General features: G+C 39.0%; 1 protein-coding gene across 3 annotated transcripts; it reads left to right on the forward strand.

Annotated features, from left to right (window-relative positions):
- Positions 1–14,701: 14,701 nt before the first annotated feature.
- On the forward strand, positions 14,702–23,836 carry LOC126584723 (brefeldin A-inhibited guanine nucleotide-exchange protein 1-like). Of its 3 annotated transcripts, none has more exons than XM_050249053.1 (11): positions 14,702–15,882; positions 16,174–16,491; positions 16,997–17,339; positions 17,482–17,907; positions 18,431–18,723; positions 19,296–19,569; positions 19,884–20,386; positions 20,723–21,044; positions 21,368–21,728; positions 21,938–22,620; positions 23,017–23,836. In XM_050249053.1, the coding sequence occupies exons 1-11, from the start codon at positions 14,816–14,818 to the stop codon at positions 23,623–23,625; spliced, it is 5,199 nt and encodes a 1,732-aa protein (XP_050105010.1). In that variant the 5' UTR covers positions 14,702–14,815; the 3' UTR covers positions 23,626–23,836. The 3 variants fall into 3 exon arrangements, with proteins under 3 accessions (XP_050105010.1, XP_050105011.1, XP_050105012.1); XM_050249054.1 differs by having other exon boundaries at positions 14,702–15,831; XM_050249055.1 differs by lacking the exon at positions 14,702–15,882 and having other exon boundaries at positions 16,312–16,491; positions 16,987–17,339.
- The last annotated feature ends 1,214 nt before the right edge of the window (positions 23,837–25,050 follow it).

The following is a 25,050-nucleotide window of genomic DNA, read 5'->3' on the forward strand; positions in this document are numbered from 1 at the left end:
GCTACCATTACCACTAACTTCCTGGTGGTTGATTGCCCAACGGCATACAATGTCATCTTCGAACGCACATGCATAAATGATCTCAAGGCCATGGTATCCACACATATGTTATTGATGAAATTTCCAACCCCCTCTGGCAATGGTTACATCAAAGGAGATCAACTTAGTGCACGATTATGTTATAACACTTCGGTCAAGCAACAACACCTGCATGTGCCCAAGGAAACCCTTTCTATACATGACCAAGTCGTATAGACCAGCCCATACGAAGTTAACTTGGATCTTCATAGTGGCAACAGTCAACCCGACGATCCTCGAGATGACTCTTTTACCCAGCAAGCACAACCCGCTGAAGAGTTGGAGAAGGTCTCTATCTCAAAAGATTATTCGGATCGCATGGTGAAGATTGGTACCACCTTGTCACCACCCATTCGGTTGGCATTGATCTCTTTTTTGCAAGAGAACACTAAGGTATTCGCCTGGTCATACGAGGACATGCTAGGCATCTCTCCCGATATAATTTGTCATCACTTAAGTATTGACCCCAAGACCAAGCCAGTGAGACAGAAGCGAAGATCTTATGATGCTGAACGGTACGAGGCAATGAAGGCAGAAGTTGAAAAACTCAAAGGCATAGGCTTCGCCCGCGAAGTCAATTATCCAACGTGGGTAGCAAATGTTGTCCTTGTTAAGAAGAATCCGTCCAAGGAATGTCTCATGCTCCAAAAGGTCTTGTGGAGAATGTGTGTCGATTACACCAACTTAAACAAAAGATGCCCGAAGGATAACTTTTCTCTTCTTCTCATAGACAAATTTATAGACTCTACGGTAGGGTGTGAACTCCTAAACTTCATAGATGCTTACTCAGGATACAACCAAATCCTCATGAACCCTCCAGACCAAGAACACACAACCTTCACTACTGACAGGGGACTATATTGCTACAAAGTCATGACCTTCGGCCTAAAGAATGCAGGAGCGACTTATTAGAGACTAGTCAATTTAATGTTCGCCGAACAGATTGGGAAGATCATGGAAGTTTACGTTGATGATATGCTAGTCAAGAGTAAACATGCTGACCAACACATCACCAACCTATCTGAAACTTTCACCATTCTGAAGAGGTATCGAATGAGGTTGAACCCCAATAAATGTGCCTTCGGCGTAGGCTCTGGCAAATTCTTAGGCTTCATGATAAGCCAATGAGGTATTGAGGCTAATCTCGAGAAGATCAAAGCAATCCTCGACGTGAATGAGCCAGTAACATCAAAATACATCCAGAGCCTTACTGGCAAGGTGGCAGCCTTAACTAGGTTCATCTCTAAGGCCACAGACAGATGTGCTCATTTCTTCAAAACACTTAAGGGAACTAAGAAGTACATTACATGGACTGATAAATGTGTTGACCCATTCAAGAACCTCAAAGACTACATGAGTAAAGCCCATTTGCTCTTCAAACCTGAGGTTGGTGACACTCTCATTATCTATCTGTCGGCATCAGCTTCAGCAGTAAGTTCCGTTCTCATTCAAAATATTGGTAATGTCGAACGGCCTGTCTACTACGCTAGCAAGGCCTTACAAGATGCGGAGACACGATACTCCAACATTGAGAAATTGGCTCTAGCATTGGTCATGTCTGCTCGAAAACTTCGCCCTTACTTCCAAGCACACTCCATCATCGTGCTTACCAATCATCCTCTTCGACAAATACTCTAAAGTTCTGACACTTCCGGGCGAATGATCAAATGGGCGATAGCATTGGATGAGTTTGACATCTCCTACCAACTAAAACCAGCTGAGAAGGGCCAAGCAGTGGCAGACTTCATCGCCGACTTCACATATCTTGTTGACATTATTTATATGCCTAAATAAGTGGTTTCATTACCCTTGGAAGCTTAGAAAATATAACCAACAGCCCCAACATGGAATCTATATGTTGATGGCTCGTCCAACTAACAGGGTTGTAGAGCAGGACTAGTCCTTACGACCCCTGACAAAGTGGCGATGGAATATGCTCTTCGTTTCAAATTTAAGGCGTCGAACAATGAGGCCGAATATGAAGCCCTCCTAGCAGGCTTACGTTTGGCCAAACACCTTAGGGTTAAACGAATTGATATCTTCAGTGACTCCCAATTGGTGGTTAACCAAGTCACCAACAACTTTGACGCTAAGGATAGCTCCATAGCAGCATATCTGGCACAAACGTAATTGTTGCTCAAACACTTCCACTACCAGATCACCCAAATTCCTCGAGCGGCAAACAGTCATGCAAATGCTTTGGCTCACCTCGCCTCAGCGGTGGAAGACAAGATTGGGAGAAAAATTCAGGTCGAATTGTTGGCAGTACCAAGCACCATAGATGCGGATGTGTGCAACTTACAACAAGGAGATAGTTGGATTACCCCGATTTATAGATTCCTTGCTCATGGCACCCTTCCAAATGACAAAGTCCAAGCTAAGTAGATTCGATACAAGGGTACTCGTTACTTGATCATTAATGACCAATTCTACAAGCGGGGTTTAAACCTACCATACCTAAGATGCCTTACGCCCGTAGAGGAGGAAACTGTCCTTAGGGAAATACATGAAGGAGTCTGCAGAGATCATGCTGGATCTCGATCCTTAGCACACAAGGCTTTTTGCCAAGGATATTACTGGCCAACACTCCACCAAGATGCCATTATAATATCCCGCTCATGTGATAAGTGTCAACGCTACACAACTATTCCTCACTCTCCTTCCGAACCGCTTACTCTTATGATCAGCCCTTGTCCCTTCGCCCAATAGGGACTTGATTTGATCGGCCTAATGCCTGTAGAGAAAGGTAAGGTTCGCTATGCAATCGTTGCAGTTGACTACTTCACAAAGTAAGCCGAAGTAGAACCCTTGGCAACCATTACTGAGGTAAAAATAGAAGACTTCATATGGAAGAACATCATTTGCAGATTCTGCATTCCCAATGCGATAGTCGCTGACAACGGGAGACAGTTCGACAACACTAAGTTTAGGATGTTTTGCTCTAAGTTCAACATCAACTTATGTTTTACCTCCCCAGGTCATCCCTAGTCTTATGGACAAGTTGAAGCCATCAACAAAATAATCAGCGAACTTTGAAAACCAGCTTGGACAAGGCTAAAGGTTGTTGGCCAAATTTGTACCCCAAGTTCTTTGGTCATACCGCACTTCGTATCGAACATCAACAAGAGAAACCCTATTCTCACTTGCCTTTAGTACGGAGGCAGTTGTCCCAGTTGGGCTTGAGCAAGCAACGTTCCGAGTCCAGAACTACGTGCAAAGCAAAAATGATAAACAACTTACCCTCAACTTAGATCTAGTCGAGGAACATAGAAACCAGACTCATTTGAGGAATGTCGTCTACAAGTAGTGCATCTCCAACTACTATGACTCAAGGGTCAAACCTCGTTCTTTTAAAGTAGGGGACTGGGTATTGAAGAAAAGATTACTCTACGACAGAGTCCCGAGTGAAGGAACACTTAGTCCAAACTGGGATGGACCGTTTGAAGTTGTTAGCATCAGTCGTCCTGGCTTTTACAAGCTTAGAAACTCCGATGGCAAGACCATTGGCCATCCATGGAACACTGATCACTTGAAGTACTATTACAAGAAAACTCACATTGTACAAGTGTTAAGCTTCAACCGTTCGGCATCCTATGTAACGAAGACTATTTGGCATGAATTCAATAAAGAGGTAATTTAGACAACTCGGTTATAATCCTCTTACAGTCTTAGCAATGAAACACTCGGGTTCAAAGCTTCAACATGAATGCTTCCAACATGAAACAAAGTCTAAGTATATGTCAAAAAGACTATATAAATAAACGAACAGCTTCACAGTATATTCGTTCAATCATACATTCCAACACATTCATACATAAGCCAACTGTGCTTTGAAATGGTTCAACATATTTTGTGTCATTCGACACTTGCTACAATGTGCCTAGACACCTTGCCTTTATTCTCACCAACCAGGTGATGAAAGGTGAAGAAGGAACCCATCTTTATGCCACCAACCAGGTGATGAAATGTACAACCCGTACTCTCCTTCATGCCACCAACCGGGTGATGAAATGTACAACTCGTACTTTAATATCATTTGGTAACTTGCTATTCATGCCACCAACCAAGTGATGAAATGTACAATTTGTACTCTTCTTCATGCTACCAACCAGGTGATGAAACGTACAACCCGTACTCTAATATCATTTGGCAACTTGCCACTCATGCCACCAACCAGGTGAAGAAGGAACTCATCTTCATGCCACCGACCAGGTGATGAAATGTACAACCCGTACTCTCCTTCATGCCACCTACCAGGTGATAAAATGTACAACCCATACTCTAATATCATTTGGCAACTTGCCATTCATGCCACCAACTAGGTGATGAAATGTACAACCCGTACTCTAATATCATTTGGCAACTTGCCACTCATGCCACCAACCAGGTGAAGAAGGAACTCATCTTCATGCCACCAACCAGGTGATGAAATGTACAACCCATACTCTAATATCATTTGGCAACTTGCCATTCATGCCACCAACCAGGGGAAGAAAGAACTCACCTTCGTACCACCAACCAAGTAATGAAAGCAACTCACTATTCATTCCACCTACCAGAAGACGAGTGGTACAACTTGTACATGTGAACTCCTAGCATTCACAAATAATCAGAAACCCTCAAGCTTGACAACTCAACTAGAGGAGCACTTATGCCCAACAAGAGTTATAGTCACCAACAAAGTCTTATTACAAGCCAACAACAAGTTCAGTGCATGGCATACGAAGATCAAGCTATTCAGCCCTCTTGCATCTGCTTCAAACATTTCCTTTCTGTAACAATGCAAACACTACAACTCGTAGAAAGTTTCACACACTCTTGATTAAGATAGTGTGAAGCAAAACCAATTTATGGTGCCAACAAGAGCTTCATCAAAGGAGTTCAACCACAATTCTCAAAAGCTTTACACACTCTTGATCAAGACAATGTGAAGTAAAACCAATTTATGGTGCCAACAAGAGCTTCATCAAAGGAGTTCAACCCCCATAATTCTCAAAAGCTTCACACACTCTTGATCAAGACAGTGTGAAGCAAAACCAATTTATGGTGCCAACAAGAGCTTCATCAATAGAGGGCAACCACAATTCTCAAAAGCTTCACACACTCTTGATCAAGACAATGTGCAGCAAAACCAATTTATGGTGCCAACAACAAGAGCTTCATCAATGGAGGGCAACCACAATTCTCAAAAGCTTCACACACTCTTGATCAAGATAGTGTGAAGCAAAACCAATTTATGGTGCCAATAAGAGCTTCATCAAAGGAGTTCAACCACAATTCTCAAAAGCTTCACACACTCTTGATCAAGACAGTGTGAAGCAAAACCAATTTATGGTGCCAACAAGAGCTTAATCAATGGAAGGTAACCACAATTCTCAAAAGCTTCACACAGTTTTGATCAAGACAGTGTGAAGCAAAACCAATTTATGGTGCCAACAAAAGCTTCATCAAATGAGTTCAACCACAATTCTCAAAAGCTTCACACACTCTTGATCAAGACAGTGTGAAGCAAAACCAATTTATGGTGTCAACAAAATCTTCATCAATGGAGGGCAACTACAATTCTCAAACCTTCAAAGCAAATTCAAGACTGTTTGAAGCAAATTCAATTTATATGGTTCATCTAAAACTTCGACAACTACAAGGTGTGGCTCGCATCACAATCTCTTGCTCAACAGTGTGGAAGCAAAATTTGTATGTGTTGTATCTCCCACATTTTCAAGTTTCTAGTTTCCCACAAAAAAAAAGGAAATTCAACAAAGCTTCATCAATGGAGGACAACTACAAATTCTCAAAAGCTTCACACTATCTTGATCAAGATAGTGTGAAGCAAAATCAATTCATGGTACCCAAAAAAAGCTTCAACTCCAAAGCTTTACCTACAAAGCTTCAACACAAAAGTTTCACCAACAAAAGCTTCATCAATGGAGGACAACTACAAATTCTCAAAAGCTTCACACTATCTTGATCAAGATAGTGTGAAGCAAAATCAATTCATGGTACCCAACAAAAGCTTCAACTCCAAAGCTTCACCTACAAAACTTCAACACAAAAGCTTCACCAGCAAAAGCTTCATCAATAAAGGACAACTACAAATTCTCAAAAGCTTCACACTATCTTGATCAAGAAAGTGTGAAGCAAAATCAATTCATGGTACCCAACGAAAGCTTCAACTCCAAAGCTTCACCTACAAAGCTTCAACTCCAAAGCTTCACCTACAAAAACTTCAACACAAAAGCTTCATCAATGGAGGACAACTACAAATTCTCAAAAGCTTCACACTATCTTGATCTAGATAGTGTGAAGCAAAATCAATTCATGGTACCCAACAAAAGCTTCAACTCCAAAGCTTCACCTACAAAGCTTCAACTCCAAAGCTTCACCAACAAAAGCTTGACCCACAAAAGCTTGACCCACAAAAGCTTGACGTACAAAAGCTTGACCCACAAAAGCTTGACCCATAAAAGCTCTTCACCCACAAAAGCTTGACCCATAAAAGCTCTTCACCCACAAAAGCTTAACCCACAAAAGCTTGACCCACAAAAGCTTGACCTACAAAAGCTTGACCCACAAAAGCTTCACCTACAAAAGCTTGACCCACAAAAGCTTGACCCACAAAAGCTTGACCTACAAAACTTCACCCACAAAAGGTTCACCTACAAAACTTCAACACAAAAGTTTCACCTACAAAAGCTTCACACTATCTTGATCAAGATAGTGTGAAGCAAAATCAATTCATGGTGCCCAACAAAGCTTGACCCACAAAAGCTTGACCCATAAAAGCTTGACCCACAAAAGCTTCACCTACAAAAGCTTGACCCACAAAAGCTTGACCCACAAAAGCTTCACCTACAAAAGCTTCACACTATCTTGATCAAGATAGTGTGAAGCAAAATCAATTCATGGTGCCCAACAAAGCTTTAATCTCAAAGCTTCATCACCAAAGCTTCAACTACAAAGCTTTAAAATATATATATATATATATATAATTTTTTTTCTTTCGAAAATTCGAAAATTCCAAAATTCAGAAATTCCAAAATTAAAAAATTTGAAAATTTAAAAATTCAAAAATTCGAAAAAAAAAATTTCGAAAAAAAAAAATTACCTAGGCCTCCTCTTCTTTGGGCCTAACAACTTTCATAACAAATATATATGAAGAAGGAGTTTTGGGCTACCACTTAGAAAGGAAATGCCTCATTCGTCAACTCCCTCGATCGGAGACTTGAGGGACTCCTACCATATGCTACTGCACCTTGATACTCGGAAGTCTCACGACCACTCAGTGACTTGGATTTTTCAAGTCTCCAAACGAAAAGTTTTCCTCACTAGGGAAATTACGGGAGCACTACCTCAACCTACATGCTTCACTCACAAAGCTTCAACATACAAGCTTCAATAAAAGGAAAAATTCAAAGAACTTAGTGAAAAAGGCCTTGGTGTATTTAACATAATACGTTGAAATGAAGCAAAGCTTGTTTATTGATATCTCTGATAAGTTATAAATATGTACATATATATGAATCAAAATAAACAAACAAGAATGAGCCTTCACAAAGGTTGCTCAAGAGAAGTTTCAGCAATCGGCAGAGCCCCAGAAAGAGGAGGCACCATAAGGTGATTATTCAGAGCCTCAATACTAGGCAGAACCCCAGAAGGATGAGGCACCGAAGGTTGATCATTTAGAGCTTCATTACGCGGTACAGCCCCAGAAGACGAAGGCAATAAATGCCTTTGAAACAAACCCACAAACCTCTGATGATCAAGTAAAATCTGACCATTAGATTCCTGCAGCTGGTCGAGCTTTCTCTTCATGTTTGTAGCATAGTCATGTGTGAGCCTGTGTAACTGTTTATTCTCATGCTTGAGCCCTTTGATCTCCTGTTTGAGACTTATCACTTGAACTGCCAATGATTCAACTTGGCGAGTTCGAGCAAATAGGCGTTGGGCCATATTAGACACAGAACCTGCACACTGAACATTGAGAGCCAGAGAATCCTTAACAGCCAACTCATCAGACTGTTTGGAAAGTAGTCTGTTATCTTTGGGAGTGAGAAGGTTCTTGGCCACCACCGCAGCGGTCATATCATTTTTCATCACAGAGTCCCCAACGGTAAGAGGACCAGTAGGGGATAAGAAGAATGAGCGCCATATGTTGTCTTGAGAAGGCATGGCTGCCTCTTCACAAAAGTTCAAGTCAAAACGACGGTCGGATAGGCCAGACATTCTCAGAAATGATGAAGGAGAAATGAGGTGCAATAAATCTCTGAAGTAAGGGGAAAATTCCTACAAACAATAACTCTATGAATGAACTCCTTGCACACAATTGGTGTCCTTATTAAAGATAGGGCAATAGGGTCGTTGGTTCAAAAATCGAAGAGGTACCACTCTCCGAATTCCGAAGATGCACCACTCTCTGGATTTCGAAGAGGCACCACTTTCCACAAGCAACATCAGCTCCTCGGGTACCACAGATAACTTTGCCAAATATCTCTGACAAAGTTTAGACGCATAAATTTTGAAGGTCCAGCTACCCTACTATTACCCACAAGGGTAAAGGAACAGCACCACTGCTTGATAACTAGAAAGTCCCAATATGTGTCAACCTCCGTGGCAAGGCAGACTGGCAAAAATGCCCAACATTTACTTACATTCGAGAAAACACTCCCAACAAGATTGCTTTTTCAAAAATCGAAAAGGCACCGCTCTCCGAATCTCAAGAGCCAGACTCCCAACATGATTGCTTTCTCAAAAATCGAAGAGGCAATGTTCTCTGAATCTTGAGAGCCAAATCCCCGACATGATTGCTTGTTCGAAAACCGAAGAGGCACCACTCTCCGAACTTCAAGAGCCAAATTTCCTTGGATAAAGCTTGTCTGCAATCTTCACACGCAACATCAGCTTTCCAGATACCACAGACCACTTTTTCAAAGCGCTCTAACAAAGTTAAAACATGTGAAGCTTGCAGCTCCCACTACATTGCTATGACCAAGAAGGGTAAAAGAATAGCATTATTACTTGCTCAAAAATCGAAGAGGCACCGCCCTCCGAATCTCGAGAGCCAGACTCTCAACAGGATTACTTTCTCAAAAATTGAAAAGGCACCGCTTTCCGAATCTCGAGAGCCAGATCCCCGACATGATTGCTTGTTCAAAAATCGAAGAGGCATCGCTCTCCGAACTTTGAGAGCCAGATTTCCTTGATAAAGCTTGTCTGCAATCTTCACACGCAACATCAGCTTTCCAGATACCACATACCACTTTTTCAAAGTGCTCTGACAAAGTTAAAACACGTGAAGCTTGCAGCTTCCATTACATTGACCAAGAAGGGTAAAGGAATAGCATTACTACTTGTTGTTAGGGAGACTCCTATATATGTCGACCTCCATCCTCTACAAACAGGCAGACCTGCAAAAATGATCAACCCTTCCTCATATCTAAGAAGGCACTCCCAACGAAGCCTCTCAAAATACTCAGCTTTCTTCCCCATCCCTAGTAATACCTATGCAAACCAGCCACACCAGAGCAAAAGTATCTCATATCATCAGGGTCAAAAGCAAGAGTATCCCATATCATGCTTTTTCCCTGTCTTTTCCTTTGCCCTTGTTCTTACCTGCAAGACAAGGAGAAAGAGAGTAATCAGTCAGCACTTGGAATCAAGCTTCCAGTCAGGAACTGACTGCCTGGAACCCCTTGCCTGATTACTTACCTGGCATTGCTTTCGAGTACTCGTCTTCAACATCTTATGTTTCCATAAAAGATACCACATCTGCCTGAGGAACAGATAGGGCAAGTGAGAAGGATACAAGGAAGCATGTGGAGACAAGCGCAACAAAACACATGCCGATTCATCTATTACTTTGTCAATAGCAAAAGTATCCCATATCATCAAGGTCGAACGCACTCTTGATTTGATGGACTTGTTTTGACCCTCAAATTCTTGAGTCGGCCTTATACTATGGAGGAAACCAGAAAACCCTCAAGTCTAGTTCAAGAATAAGCTTGTGGAAAGTTACTTCTTCAAAAGCAATAGTATCTCATATCACCTCTTTTCCATTTGCTTCTCCTTATCCTTGTTGCTGTTTATAACACAATGAGAAGGAGAACAATCAACCGGAAGCCGAAGCCGAACCTCCGATCCAGGTTACTTGCTTGAAAGTCTGATTGCTTACCTTGTATGTTACCTCTTTCGGCAAATCTCCTAGCTCAGCAACTTGGGGGACTCCTACTATAGGGTTTTGTATCGCACTTGACCAAGCCTGAAACTACAAGTAAGCTTCAAGTGAAATTGATACATTACCTTGTGCATCTTCATCGGTTAAAGATACCATCCCTGGATGGAGGAAAAATACTTCCAGAGAAGATGTCACAGCTACGTAAGAGACAGATAAGGCAAGTGAAAATGATACCACACTTCGGTACTTAGAAGTTTCATGATTACTCAATGGCTTGGATCTTGCAAGTCCTTAACCGAGGAGCTTCCCTCACTCGGGAACTTAAGGGAGCACTGTTCGTACCATACTTGACCAATCCCGAAACTACTAAGCACCGGTCAACGTTATACTATCAAGGACCCAGAAGAGTTTCTCTCCAACCAGGAGGCCAATTACAGCGCGACACATGTCGACGTCAGAAGCCAATCATAGCGCGACACGTGTCAACATCAGAAGTCAATCACAACACGACACGTGTCAATGTCAGAATGAAACTAAAAACTCTCTTCTATAAATAGAGATCATTCTCTCACAATATTTTCTAATGTCATTTGTACTAAATCATTCACTTGTACTCACTAAAGGAGAGCTTGAACCTATGTACTTGTGTAAACCCTTCACAATTAATGAGAACTCCTCTACTCCGTAGACGTAGCCAATCTGGATGAACCACGTACATCTTGTGTTTGCTTCCCTGTCTCTATCCATTTACATACTTATCCATACTAATGACCAGAGCAATCTAGCGAAGGTCACAAACTTAACACTTTCTGTTATACCAAAGTCCTCACTGATTTTGTGCATCAACAAACCATATGATTACTAAAATGCCCTTGTCTCAAATCAAATATTTTATATACTTTTTTAATAAAATTTGATATAGTATATAATAGTAAGAAAAAATTAAATTGCTTTTTTATTTCATAAACATACTAAAATGATTTTGTTTATTTTTTTTATAAATTTAAGTATTGACTTTAATACCTAAATTTTCTCGCTCAAGTTGTAGTTTTTTTCTCTTCGGCATATGTATGGAGTTATGCATAATGTGAATGAGCATAGAATTATGCTTAATGAGCTAGAAGGACATGGGTTGGGTGAAAAGAAATGAGCTGGGTGAAGATAGAAAATAAGCTGGGTGAAAAGAAAAATAAGTCTAGGGTTAAAAGAATAATCTTGGAAATAATGAAAGGAAAACTAATGAAAAGAGCTTCAAATCTTTACATTTTAATCAAAAACCACCCATTAACTTTATTTTAATAATAAGAACAAAAGACTAAAAAAAAAACATAACAAACCCACTAGCGCGGGGCGCGTACCCCCCACCCTAGTCCACTTTTTTTCTCATACCTTTTGTCCCATCATTCAGCTAGATTAATAGTTTTTTTTTTTTTTTTTTTTGCATAGAATTAAAAAAAAAAACTTCGAATTGAATTACATTCTCCTATTTATTTTTGTGGTGTTGTTTTCTAATAGTAGTCATGATGATAAGAAACTTTTCAATGTGCCCAGAACACGGGATGGTATACTCCATACAAGTTGTGAGAATCTCGTGTTAAAAAATTAATAACATAAAAAATAAAATTTTCCACCATACTTATATAATAACATGTGGTATATCATTTGTATTACAGGCATAAGGAAAAATTTCTTGAAGATGACACCTAAGCTCAAGAAATTGGATGGAAAGCTACATTTATTATTGTAGGTATATGAAAAAAGTGAGGAAATTTTAATTTGGTAATTGAAAACAGCTTTTTAAATATAATTACTGAGAATTAAACACTATTTATAAAACTTGACCAATAAGGGTCTAAGTTTCAAACCTTATGAAACTGAACCAAGAATTAAACACTATTTATAAAACTTCACCAATAAGTAGACACTATTAATGAAATTAGACCAATAAGTAGACATCATTTATGACACTAGATCAATAAGTAGACACTATTTATGAAACGTAAATAAGAATTAGGCATAATTTGAACACTGGACTATACATTATTTATGAAACTAGAGTAAGAACTAGACAATATTTATGAATTGTGACCAAGAAATAGGCACTATTTATGAAAGTTGACCAATAACTAGACACTATTTATGAAATCGGACCAAGAAAGAGACTATTAATGAAATTGTACCAATTACTATGCATTATTTATGAAACTGGACCCAATAACTAGGCATTATATATGAAACATGATCAAGAACTAGATATCATTTTATGAAAGTGGACAAAAAATTAGACACTATTTATGAAATTGAACCAATAAATAGTATAGTACCGTTCAGTTTCATAAATAGTGCAGTTTCATAAATAGTGTTCAATTTTATAAACAGTGTTCAGTTTCATAAACAATGTACATGTACTACGCACGAGTCATGTTTTTTGTTTTTTTTTTGGTTTTTTTTTAATTGTGTCCTTTTAGTTAAAAATTAAGTTTTTTGGTTTTTCATTAAATAAAGTTTATAGCACGGTTTTTTTGTTAAAATAAACTTAGTTCAAGCTCTTTTCATTAAAGTTCCCAATAATGAAAGTAAGTGAGGGTATAAAGGGAAAAAAATCATCATTCCTATTGCTAGAGCAATCTAGAATCCAAATACCTTGTATATGTTGGGAATCTAAATCCTCCAAATTAAGGAATTGAATTCCATTTTTTGTGTGGGCCCCACACACTTTTGATTCCTCCTAATTTTAGTAAACACAAGTATAATCCGTAATCGGAATCGGATTCCTTATTCTCATTCCGATTACGGGTTAGTAAATGCTTATCAGAGTAGAGAGAAGGTCTCTCACGGAATGAGAGAAGTCTAGAAGCTGGGTATTGTTTTTCAACGAAAATACTTTGACACTATGAAATCAGGAAACTTTGTGCTTGGTATGTATCAGTATCAGCTTTCAAATTGCTGGTATTAGTCTTCCATCACACACCATTTCTTTATTATTTATTCAAATATTTATAGTGACAGATGGTAGAATTTACCAATAAAAAAAGATAGTAGAACAAAACAACTGTTATTGGTAGTAACTGTTAAATCAGATTATGCTTGATGTTGATGGTAACTGGGTCCATATTTGAACTAGAGCTGGTATTTTCTGAATCGAATACTAAAATTAAATCAAAATTTACTGAAACTAAAATTATCAAAATAAAAAATTATCAAACTTTACGGTTCGAGTTTGATAAGCAAACTTGTTGGTTCGGTTTTATCGTAACCGACCTGAAATTTTTATTAATGTTATAAATATATAAAATATTAGTGTATTTTGTTGAGATTAAACTCAACCGTTGAATTTGATTGCGATTATTCTTAACCATGGATTCATAAAGACAAACTCGTTCAATCATTTTCTCTTTTCAGTCGACTCATTCTCTCTCTATCTCGACTCATTCTCTCTTATCCCTTTCGACTCACTCTCAGGCTCTCATCCATCATCAGCACTTAGCGGCAAAAGGTGAAATGCCACTTCCACCGCCTCCACCACTTGGTCCAACGACTCAACTATGTCCACCCCCACGTCCGAAGACTAGTTCAACTTCAAGAGGAAGCAGTGGGACTTCTACAAGAGGGAGGGACCAAATGAGTCGAAGAAGCTGAAGGCGTTAAGCTTCTACATCAAGCTCTTGATTTGAACTTTAGACTCTTATTTTGAATAATTTGGAAGTGTGATTTTTGGGAAGGATTAGTCCATGAAGTTCCACCTCACTTTAGATTTTGTCCATAGACTACAAATTCATAATCATTAATTTACGTCTTTGAATTTAACAAAATATGCACCATTGGTCCTTGCCGTAAACTTTCGTTAGAAAATCTATTAAACCGTTGATGTGAACATATGTGACTCTCACATTTTATTTTATCAATGTAGTTAAAGTAATGATATGCCGAATGGAAGTCTAGTATTTCCAATGACATGGAGACAAAATTTAAAAGTTAAAAAGTATGTTTAATAGTTTTGTTGCAAATAAATGCGGACGTGACCACATTAGATAGTGTGTGTATATATATATTTATTTATTTATCAGTACTGTGATATATTAGTATTTAATTTCATTTGTGAATGAAATGTTTTTAATTTTTGTTTCTTCATGCTATGGAGGAATCGTACTCAAGATATCATGTTACAAACTTATTGTAACATATTTGACTCCCTTAAACAATGAATTCGATATTAATTATTACGTCAGTATCTCACTTCCTTGTATGAAAAAATCGTTTGCACTAAAAAATAGTCACCTACACAAAAAAAAAAAAATTGTTTAGGAGAATTCGAAAATATTATTTAGCCATAATCCATTGACGTAAACACAAATCCAGGTAACGTAGGTGGCATACTCTAAGAATTTTCCGATTACGTAATTGTCGGCTCAGCCCTTCCTTCCTTCTCAAACTATAAATACTCTCCCTCTTTTTTTTTTCTCTCTCCGAAATAACACCCGAATGAAACGAAGAGAGAGAGAGAGGAAGAGGGAGATCCGATCGAATTCGAATGCATAATCCACTGACAATCCAATTCCCAAATCAATGTCCGCTTCCCAAACCTTAGGCGGCCCCTCCCGCGCCGGCCGCCTGCTCGGCCCCTCCCTCGACAAAATCATCAAGAACGCCGCCTGGCGCAAGCACTCCCATTTGGTCTCCGCCTGCAAATCCGCCCTCGACAAGCTCGACTCCGTCACCGACTCCTCCATCATCGATCCCAAGTCCCCCGTCTCCGGCATCTCCCTCGCCGACGCCGAGTTCGCCCTCCGCCCCGTCCTCCTCGCCCTAGATTCGGCTTACCCCAAGGTCGTTGAGCCCGCCATCGACTGCGTCTTCAAGCTTTTCTCCCTTGGTATCTTCCGCGGTGAGATCGACACTTCCGATCCCAAATCTGTGCTTTTCAAGCTCGTCGAGTCGGTGTGTAAGTGCGCGGCGATCAGCGAGGAGCCTATCGAGCTCGGCGTGCTTCGGGTATTGCTCGCCGCCGTGAGATCGCCGCGGGTTTTGATACGCGGTGATTGTTTGGTGAATATTGTTAGGACTTGTTACAATGTGTACCTTGGTGGAGTGAATGGGACCAATCAGATCTGCGCCAAGTCGGTTTTGGCTCAGATTATGGTGATTGTTTTCACCAGAGTAGAGGAGGATTCGGTGAATGTCAGCATTTCTAGGGTTTCGGTGAACGAGTTGTTGGAATTCACTGATAAGAATTTGAACGAAGGGAGCTCCATTTTGTTGTGCCAGAATTTCGTCAATGAGGTTATGGATGCGAGCTACGGCGGTCCGGATGGAATCAAAACGGTTGCCTCCCCAGGTCCCAAATTTCAAAACGGCGATGCCAGTGGTGAGTCTAATAATGATGGAGCTGAATCCGGCGACTGTGCTAGTAAGATTAGGGATGATGGGTATCTTTTGTTTAAGAATTTGTGTAAGTTGTCCATGAAATACTCATCACAGGAGCACTCTGATGATCAAATTCTCTTGAGGGGTAAAGTATTGTCCTTAGAGCTTTTGAAGGTGGTCATGGACAATGGGGGTCCAATTTGGCGCAACAATGAGAGGCAAGTGATCATATGCCAATCATACTTGAGTCATTTCATGCTTATAAACGGGTATTTAGTGTACTTTTACTTTGAAAGCATAGCAGAGTAGATATCTGGAGAAGTAAACCCAGTTTAAATTAGTGACTAAACAATGTTTAAGACTTTAGAAATTAGCGGTATACAATGCAGGTGCTTTGAGGGGCATTTTCTTCTTGTTAAGGACTTTAAATCTGATATGCAGTATTTTTGTTATTGTTTCTGATATATTGTTGCTGAACATATTGTTTACTTGAGTACACTTTTGCAATATTTTCATGAATCACTGTGAGGAAGCCAATAGTTTGCATTAACTTGGCACAGGTTTCTCAATGCTGTCAAGCAGTTCCTCTGCTTATCACTGTTAAAAAACAGTGCGTTGTCAGTCATGGCCATTTTCCAGCTTCAGTGTTCTATATTCACCAGCTTGTTATCGAAATTCAGATCAGGATTGAAAGCAGAAATTGGTATATTTTTTCCGATGCTTGTCCTACGCGTGCTTGAGAATGTTCTCCAGCCTAGTTTCTTGCAAAAAATGACAGTCCTCAATCTATTGGAGAAGATCTCTCAGGATTCGCAGATTATCATTGACATTTTTGTCAACTATGACTGTGATGTCGATGCCCCAAACATCTTTGAAAGGTACTGCACTTGTCTGTTACTTTTTTACTTTCCATGTCTTTGATGCCATCAGAACATGAAGTTCCTATGGGTATTCCTAATTTTCTGTTTTGGTATTAATTTGCTTTGAAGCTTGAAGCTTACATATCTGAATGAAAATCTTTAAATTTGGAGGTAGTTGAATTCTACTTAGGAGATAATAACATTTATCTTGTAGTTTAAGGCTGCATATTTAGGACACTTTTGTTCCTGAGCTAGGATTCAGGACAAGTTTCCAAATTACTCTTAACCCAATAAGAGCTTGAAAATGGGGCTACATTCTTTTAGCTTAAGCCAATGTGAACGATTGATTTTTCCAAAAACTCTAGCTTGAACCCAGTTTTTCTGCTCTGGGTCTATTTAGCTCTCTCTCACACATACACTCAAAATGCATGCATATTTAATTTTTTTTACCATCATTCCTTTGTAAGCATTGTGTTTTTGTAAAATGTATTAAAACCCTTATAATTCCATCAGATATTTGCAGGATTGTCAATGGCCTTCTGAAAACTGCTCTAGGACCTCCCACTGGTTCAACAACAACATTGTCTCCAGTCCAAGATATCACTTTCCGGCATGAATCCGTAAAGTGCTTGGTTAGCATCATAAATTCAATGGGATCTTGGATGGACCAACAGCTGAGTATGGGAGACTCCTATCTACCGAAGACCAATGAAAGCGACACCTCAGCTGAGAAAACAGAAAATAGTTCGACCCCAAATGGTGAAGAAGGAGCTGCTTTTGATAATGAAGTACATCCAGAAGGAAGTGCTGAAGTTTCAGATGCTGCAACTCTTGAGCAACGTCGAGCTTATAAGCTTGAACTTCAGGTTGAGCTCTGCTTTGTTTATAGCGAAATAGAGTATACAATCATCAGGAATGCAATATGAATTTGTGTTTGTCCCCTCAGTTGATATGCCTCTGGCTAAATATGGCTCTTTCTTTAGTGACATTTTATTGTTTTTAATACAGAAAGGTGTCTCGCTGTTTAATAGGAAGCCTAACAAGGGCATTGAGTTTCTGATAAGCAGCAAAAAAGTTGGTAGTTCCCCAGAAGATGTGGCTTCTTTCCTGAGGAACAACACTGCTGGCCTAAATGAAACCATGATTGGTGATTATTTGGGTGAAAGGGAGGAATTTCCTCTAAAAGTTATGCATGCTTATGTCGATTCCTTTAATTTCAAAGGGATGGATTTCGGTGAAGCAATAAGGTTTTTCCTGCGGGGCTTCAGGTTACCTGGAGAAGCACAGAAAATTGACCGCATCATGGAGAAATTTGCTGAGCGCTATTGTAAATGCAGTCCAAATTCGTTTACAAGTGCAGATACTGCATATGTCCTTGCATACTCTGTGATAATGCTCAATACAGATGCCCATAACAACATGGTGAAAGATAAGGTTTGCATGCATAACATGTTCCTTTATGTTTTATGTCAAACCGCAATGAGTTTTGAGCCCTTTTTCTCTGTTGATAGTTTGCAGTAATTATTTGGGTGAGCTTTTCTTTTCTGTTTTTATTATTCTTAATTTGGATCACATGTAGGTGAATAGTCGAGTTATATTTTTTACATTCCCCAGAAGTGGTTTGTCTAAATATAGGAATGTTGCTTTCTGAAGTTATGCCCAGATGTTCCCATTACAGGAGTTGAAATCCTTTTGGGAACATCGTTAATCTCATTTTATATTTTTTTAAAAATGTTCTGTCATTTTTTCTTTTCCTTTTTGTTTTATTTTAGAGGAGGGGGTACTTGAGGGAAATAACATTCTTTTTCTGTAGAATTTTAATTTTTTTTTTTAGGTGTAACTATAAATCAATAAAGTCTCGTGTTACATCCTCATTTTTATACACATCGTATAGCATTTTAGTGTCTGTCAAAATCTAACTTCTGTCTTCTGACATCTGTGTTCGCCGGTTATTCAGATGACCAAGGCTGACTTCATCCGGAACAACCGAGGAATAGATGATGGAAAGGATCTACCTGAGGAGTATCTTGGTGTCCTATATGATCAAATTGTTAAAAATGAGATTAAGATGAGCGCCGATTCTTCTGTACCACAGAGCAAGCAGGAAAACAGTTTTAATAAATTATTAGGCTTGGATGGTATCCTGAATTTGGTAACCGGGAAGCAGACTGAAGAAAAAGCATTGGGTGCAAATGGTCTTCTTATAAAGCACATTCAAGAGCAATTTAAAGCAAAGTCAGGAAAATCAGAGTAAGCTAATATAATATACAAGATAGAATTATCTTTCTCTTATTAGTAATATATTTTACCTATGACACTGATGGAGCATTGAGAAGTGGGTTAGTGTGGTCATGGTTTAATGAGTATAATATTCTTTTTTAATATCTTATGACACTTGTTTTGACTATGTAGAAGTGACAATCACACCTTCCATTGTTGTTCCTTCTACTGCCAAATACTTAGTTTACTCAGATACCGTTTTGGTACTATACAGTACTGTAGTTGGTTGGGGGAAAACTGAACTCTGCTTGATCATACTTAACCTCATACTTTTATTCAACCAGTTCCAAGCCTGACAGAGGAAGACAGTTGTAGGACTTGAAAGCCAACGTCTACATAGTCACATTCTATCAACATCTTTTGTTTATTACACAAAATAATTAACGTAATTACCCCAATTAGGTCTAAGGCATTGTCGAGTTGGTATGAGTTGGTTTGGGACTTTAAGATCAATTGATCCGACCAATGTGGGATTTGAGCTTGCCTTCTGCCTATTCAGAGTCTGGCAACGTTTGGGGATTCATGTTTTCTTGGTGCTGCAGGTCTATCTATCATGCTGTGACAGATGTGGCAATTTTGAGGTTTATGGTGGAGGTCTGCTGGGGTCCTATGTTGGCTGCATTTAGTGTGACTCTTGACCAAAGTGATGACAGGCTTGCTACTTCTCAATGCTTACAAGGTTTTCGGCATGCTGTTCATGTTACTGCTTTGATGGGAATGCAGACCCAGAGAGATGCATTTGTCACTTCAGTAGCAAAGTTTACTTATCTACATAATGCTGCAGATATGAGGCAAAAAAATGTTGATGCTGTGAAGGTAAGTGCATGTTCACAATATTCATTGAAAGAGCATGTTAAGCATGTATCTGGATTTTCACATGTAACACCATTCCCCACATATATTATAATTGTGAAACAAATTTGATCAATTTGCATTACAATTTTCTTTCTTGACCCTTTTCATATAACAAACGATACCATAGAAATTTAGGGCTTAGGGTTACTGTTGGCAAAATATAGCACCAAACTTTTATTGCTTGCATTCTTTGGATAGTACAGGTGTCTGCGCTCAGTATGTTTCTGTGCAATGTCCTTTTATATCAGTTTTACCTATACATTTACTGTTTGCAGGCAATAATATCAATTGCCATTGAAGATGGTAATCATCTTCAGGAAGCATGGGAACACATATTAACGTGTCTTTCCCGAATCGAGCATTTGCAACTGTTGGGAGAAGGTGCACCCACTGATGCATCCTTTTTTACTGGATCAAAGGTCGAAACAGAGGAAAAATCACCAAAGCCTACTGGACTTTCTTCTCTGACGAAAAAAGGAACTATACAGAATCCAGCTGTGATGGCTGTTGTTCGTGGGGGTTCATATGACAGTACTAGTGTCCGGGTGAACACTTCTGGACTGGTAACTCCAGAACAGATTAATAACTTCATTTCAAACTTGAATTTGCTGGATCAGATTGGGAATTTTGAGTTGAATCATGTATTTGCTCATAGCCAAAGATTAAACAGTGAAGCAATAGTGGCTTTTGTGAAGGCCTTGTGCAAAGTTTCCATGGCAGAGTTGCAATCTCCAACAGATCCTCGCGTATTCAGCCTCACAAAAATAGTTGAAATAGCGTAAGAGTCTTTTCTCCTCTCTACTAGATTCTGTTGCGTGAGCACAATGACAGCAGAATTTATATTTTATTGTGAGATTACGCATGAAAACTTAAAATTTTCAAGCTCCCAAATGGCATGCTAAGCATGAAGTCCATGCAATCTTTTTCTCAATTCAAACTCTTTAGTACTTCTCCATGTTCCTTTTCTTGCAGATATATTCATTGCTTCTTGTCTTCACCTTTCTCTCACATTGATTATTAATTTTTCCTGATAATCAGACATGCAACTTCATCTGAACAAAATGAGAAGTTGGGATGAATTTTACGATCACAAAATAAATATCTTTCTTTGCAGGCATTACAATATGAACCGCATCAGATTAGTGTGGTCTCGCATATGGAATGTTCTCTCAGATTTCTTTGTATCAGTTGGCTTGTCAGAGAACCTCTCAGTTGCAATATTTGTGATGGATTCATTACGTCAGCTTGCTATGAAATTCTTAGAGCGCGAGGAGCTGGCAAATTACAACTTCCAGAATGAATTTTTGAGACCATTTGTGATTGTTATGCAAAAAAGCAACTCTACAGAAATTAGGGAATTAATTGTTCGGTGCATTTCACAAATGGTCCTCAGCCGTGTCAATCATGTGAAATCTGGCTGGAAAAGTGTATTTCTGGTATGCTATTGTGTTACAAGTTGAATGATTTATAGTGTAGATTAGTTAAATTTTGAAGATTTGTGATCCAAATTGAACTATTGCCACTGTGAAGTTTCAAATGATAAATTCAGGCAGTAACACAAAATATTGTTAATAAGTTCCTCTATTTCTCTTGTTAGAGCTGTAAAGTTTATTATTAAGCCTTTATGTCTTATCATTCTAATGATCTCGAAGTAGGCTTGGGTGTGTTTTCCACAGCTTTAAGTAAAAAAATTCTAGTTATTTGCAAAATATGACAGAAATAATGCCTTGTTTCTCACGTCATGCTGTTCTTTCATCAGGTTTTTACAGCAGCGGCAGCTGATGAGCGGAAAAATATTGTCTTGTTGGCCTTTGAGACCATGGAAAAAATCGTCAGAGAATACTTCCCCTATATAACAGAGACAGAGACAATGACTTTTACTGATTGTGTTAGATGCCTCTTAACCTTCACGAATAGCAGATTCAATAGTGATGTTAGCCTCAACGCTATTGCATTTCTCCGGTACTGTGCTGTCAAACTTGCTGAAGGAGGGCTTGTTTACAACAAGAGGAGTGAGCTTGATGTTTCATCCCTTCCAACAGCGAATGAGGATGCTTCAAATGGAGTGACTTTCAATGAGAAAGATGAACATGCATCCTTTTGGGTTCCATTGCTAACAGGTAACTTGATTTAATGCTAGCTTCCAGGAAAGTGCTACAACTTCTTAGCTTTGGGTAGTCGGTTTTATTTCTCTTCGATTCTATTTTGGATTCTTTCCATTATACTTGTCTTTTTTAATATCTATAGAGAAAGGTCTTGTTGGTCTTCAGTCTTTTCAAATTGATTCATCCTTTTCTTTCATTACTTAAATATTCTATTGTTGTCACAGGTTTGTCAAAGCTAACATCAGATCCTAGATCAGCAATCAGGAAGGGTTCTTTGGAAGTTCTTTTCAACATTCTAAAGGATCATGGTCATCTCTTCTCACGCTCCTTTTGGACTGCAATATTCAATTCTGTTGTTTACCCCATATTTAGCTGTGTATGCGGTAAGGAAGACACACATATGGAAAAAGACCAGTCTTCACCAGTTTCAGTATCTCCGCATCCTGATGGAAGCACATGGGATTCTGAAACTTCTGCAGTTGCAGCAGACTGTTTCATAGATCTATTTGTCAGTTTTTTCGATACAGTAAGGCCGCAACTACCAGGTGTGGTATCCATTCTGACAGGACTCATACGAAGTCCTGTTCAGGGTCCTGCTAGCACTGGGGTCGCAGGTTTAGTGCGTTTGGCTGGTGAAGTTGGTGACAAGCTTTCAGAAGATGAATGGAGAGAGATCTTTCTGGCTTTAAAAGAAGCTACCACATCTTCCGTGCCTGGATTTATGAAGGTGTTAAGAACCATGGACGACATCAATATTCCCGGTCTTTCTCAATCTTATAGCGATATAGATTTGTCATCTGATCATGGGTTTACAAATGATGATCTTGAGGATGATAATCTGCAGACAGCATCATATTTGGTTTCAAGAATGAAGAGTCATATTGCTATACAGCTACTTATCATACAGGTTTTCTTCCTCCCCTTTCAGCCTTCGCATGCATTCAGGCATGATTTATGTTTGTATTTCTTCCTTCCCCTTGCTCATAAATACAGCATGCATGCAAATATGATGTTCGTGTGATTGCTTAATTGCTCGTATTTTGATGTCTGTTGTGTCAATGCTTATGGTCACACAGTCACGCTTATGACATAATGAACTCGGAATTTGATTTTTTATTTCTAGCATATGTATGGTACCAAGTGTCCATGCTACTGATGCTAGTTAACTGAGACCTTCATGTATATTTTATTGACTTATAATATTGTAAACATGTAAATTACAGTTTAAAGTTAGAGCTATGCTTGCGAACCATGTCAAAACTGTGGAATTTTCATTATTTTCTCTTGTTTCTTCTCTCTTCAGGTTGCTACTGATTTGTACAAGTTACACCTTGAATCGTTATCGGTTGGCAACATTTCAATCCTCCTTGAAATATTTTCCCTCATTGCATCCCATGCTCACCAACTGAACTCGGAGACAATTCTGCACAAGAAGCTGCAAAAAGTGTGCTCCGTCCTGGAACTCACTTCCCCACCTCTGGTTCATTTCGAGAATGATTCTTATAAGAACTACTTAAGCTTCCTCCAAAACGCCCTCGTGGACAATCCTTCTCTGTCGAAGGAGATGAACATAGAAGCCAAACTCGTTGGAGTGTGTGAAAGTATATTGCAGATATACCTAAAGTGTACCGAGCTTCATTCTGCCGAGCAGAGGCCTGCCGATCAGCCAGTTTTGCACTGGATTCTTCCCTTGGGCACAGCAAAGAAGGAAGAATTGGCCGCGAGGACCGACATAGCCGTGTCAGCGTTGCAGGTATTGAACAGTCTGGAAAAGGTTTCGTTTAGGAGGCACGTCTCTCGGTTATTTCCGTTGTTAGTAGATCTTGTGAGGAGTGAGCACGCATCTGGAGAAGTTCAGCTTGTTCTAAACAACATATTCCAATCATGTATAGGCCCAATGGTAATGCAATAATATCTCTATTTTTTGTGAGACACTTGATTAATACACATTGCCATCATCAAATCACAATTTTCTTCTCCTCGAACAGACTGGAGCCACAGAGAGAGCCATTAATATAATTTCCATTAAATTTTGTAGTTTATACAAAATCAAGGCTGGATTCTCCCTCCTTTTGAAGAGTGTAACATCTAATGTGTCAATAATATCTACATCTATTACAGTATGAGGGTCATAGTCAGTGAGACCCAAAACTGTCTCTGGTATGATTTGCGCGACGGGTTTTGTTTTAAGTTATATCTCCAAAATGGTCATCGTGCATTTTTTTGGATTCGACAGTCATAACGATTTTGAAATGCCCATAATAACTCCTGTTATTGATTTGATTAATAGTTAATTTTCAAGCAGTGTTTAAAATATTAATATAAATGAAAATATCGATATGCAAATATATAAATCAAACCAGTCAATCAATTATTAATTAATACATAATCGTTCGAACACTAGTTGAGAGTGAAAACGGCTCCTTTTCTCATAAATGAAATGTTTATGCTTTTAATTTCTTTTTTTTCCTTTTTTTGGAAACTATTCTTTTAATCTCATACACAAAAACACAAAACCCATGAATAAAAAACGGAAACAAGTATAAAACTTTTAGTCTTATTCAAGATATGCCAATTTTGTAGATCCACAAAAATAAAAACCCACAAATCCGATCTTACCCTAAACTTTCTCTATCGAAAGACTTGTCTCTCACTCTATACAGGAATACCGATGTCGTTCAAATCACTAAAACAATGAAAAAAATATGAAGTCTTATCTCGTGTGAAGCATTTGAAACGCCGATTTTGTGTTCCATTGGTCAAAAATAATATTTCGCAATCAACGTGTTTATAGTTTCATTGGTTACAATTTTATGCTACAATGGAGGGTGAGTGACATGCCCCGACCCCGATATCCCCAAATACCAGGATGAGCATGTGCTGGCAGACACCCGGGGGTGATAAAGCCATTTGAACATGCATGCAAGTTATAAAGAAAGAACAAAGGTAACTAAAATAAGTAAATTTAAATATAATGAAATATGCAAATGCAGGAACGTGTTCAGTACATACAATTAATTGAGATGCGGAAGGAAAATTATGAAATAAATGAGATTACAAGGAAAGTGGGTCCTACATTGAGGGAACTCGAAGATACCGTTATGGGAGTGCCTCGATACCAGGATTGTACGCCTCGTTTCTAATTCATATTTGGAAGTCCAATGGTGGCTGGAGATGGCCGGAAAATGGCCTGAAAGTCGACAGGTTTGCAGGAAAACTGGGTTCGTCGCCAGAAACTCAAAATGAGACGAACAGATTGGTACCCTCATTAACGGCTAACTCGCCGTGGTTTGGCTGGAAAATGACCTAGAAGGTCATGGGTTCACCGGAAAACTTT

The sequence above is a fragment of the Malus sylvestris genome, chromosome 10, assembly GCF_916048215.2.
Source record: "Malus sylvestris chromosome 10, drMalSylv7.2, whole genome shotgun sequence".
NCBI classification, from domain to species: Eukaryota; Viridiplantae; Streptophyta; class Magnoliopsida; order Rosales; family Rosaceae; genus Malus; species Malus sylvestris.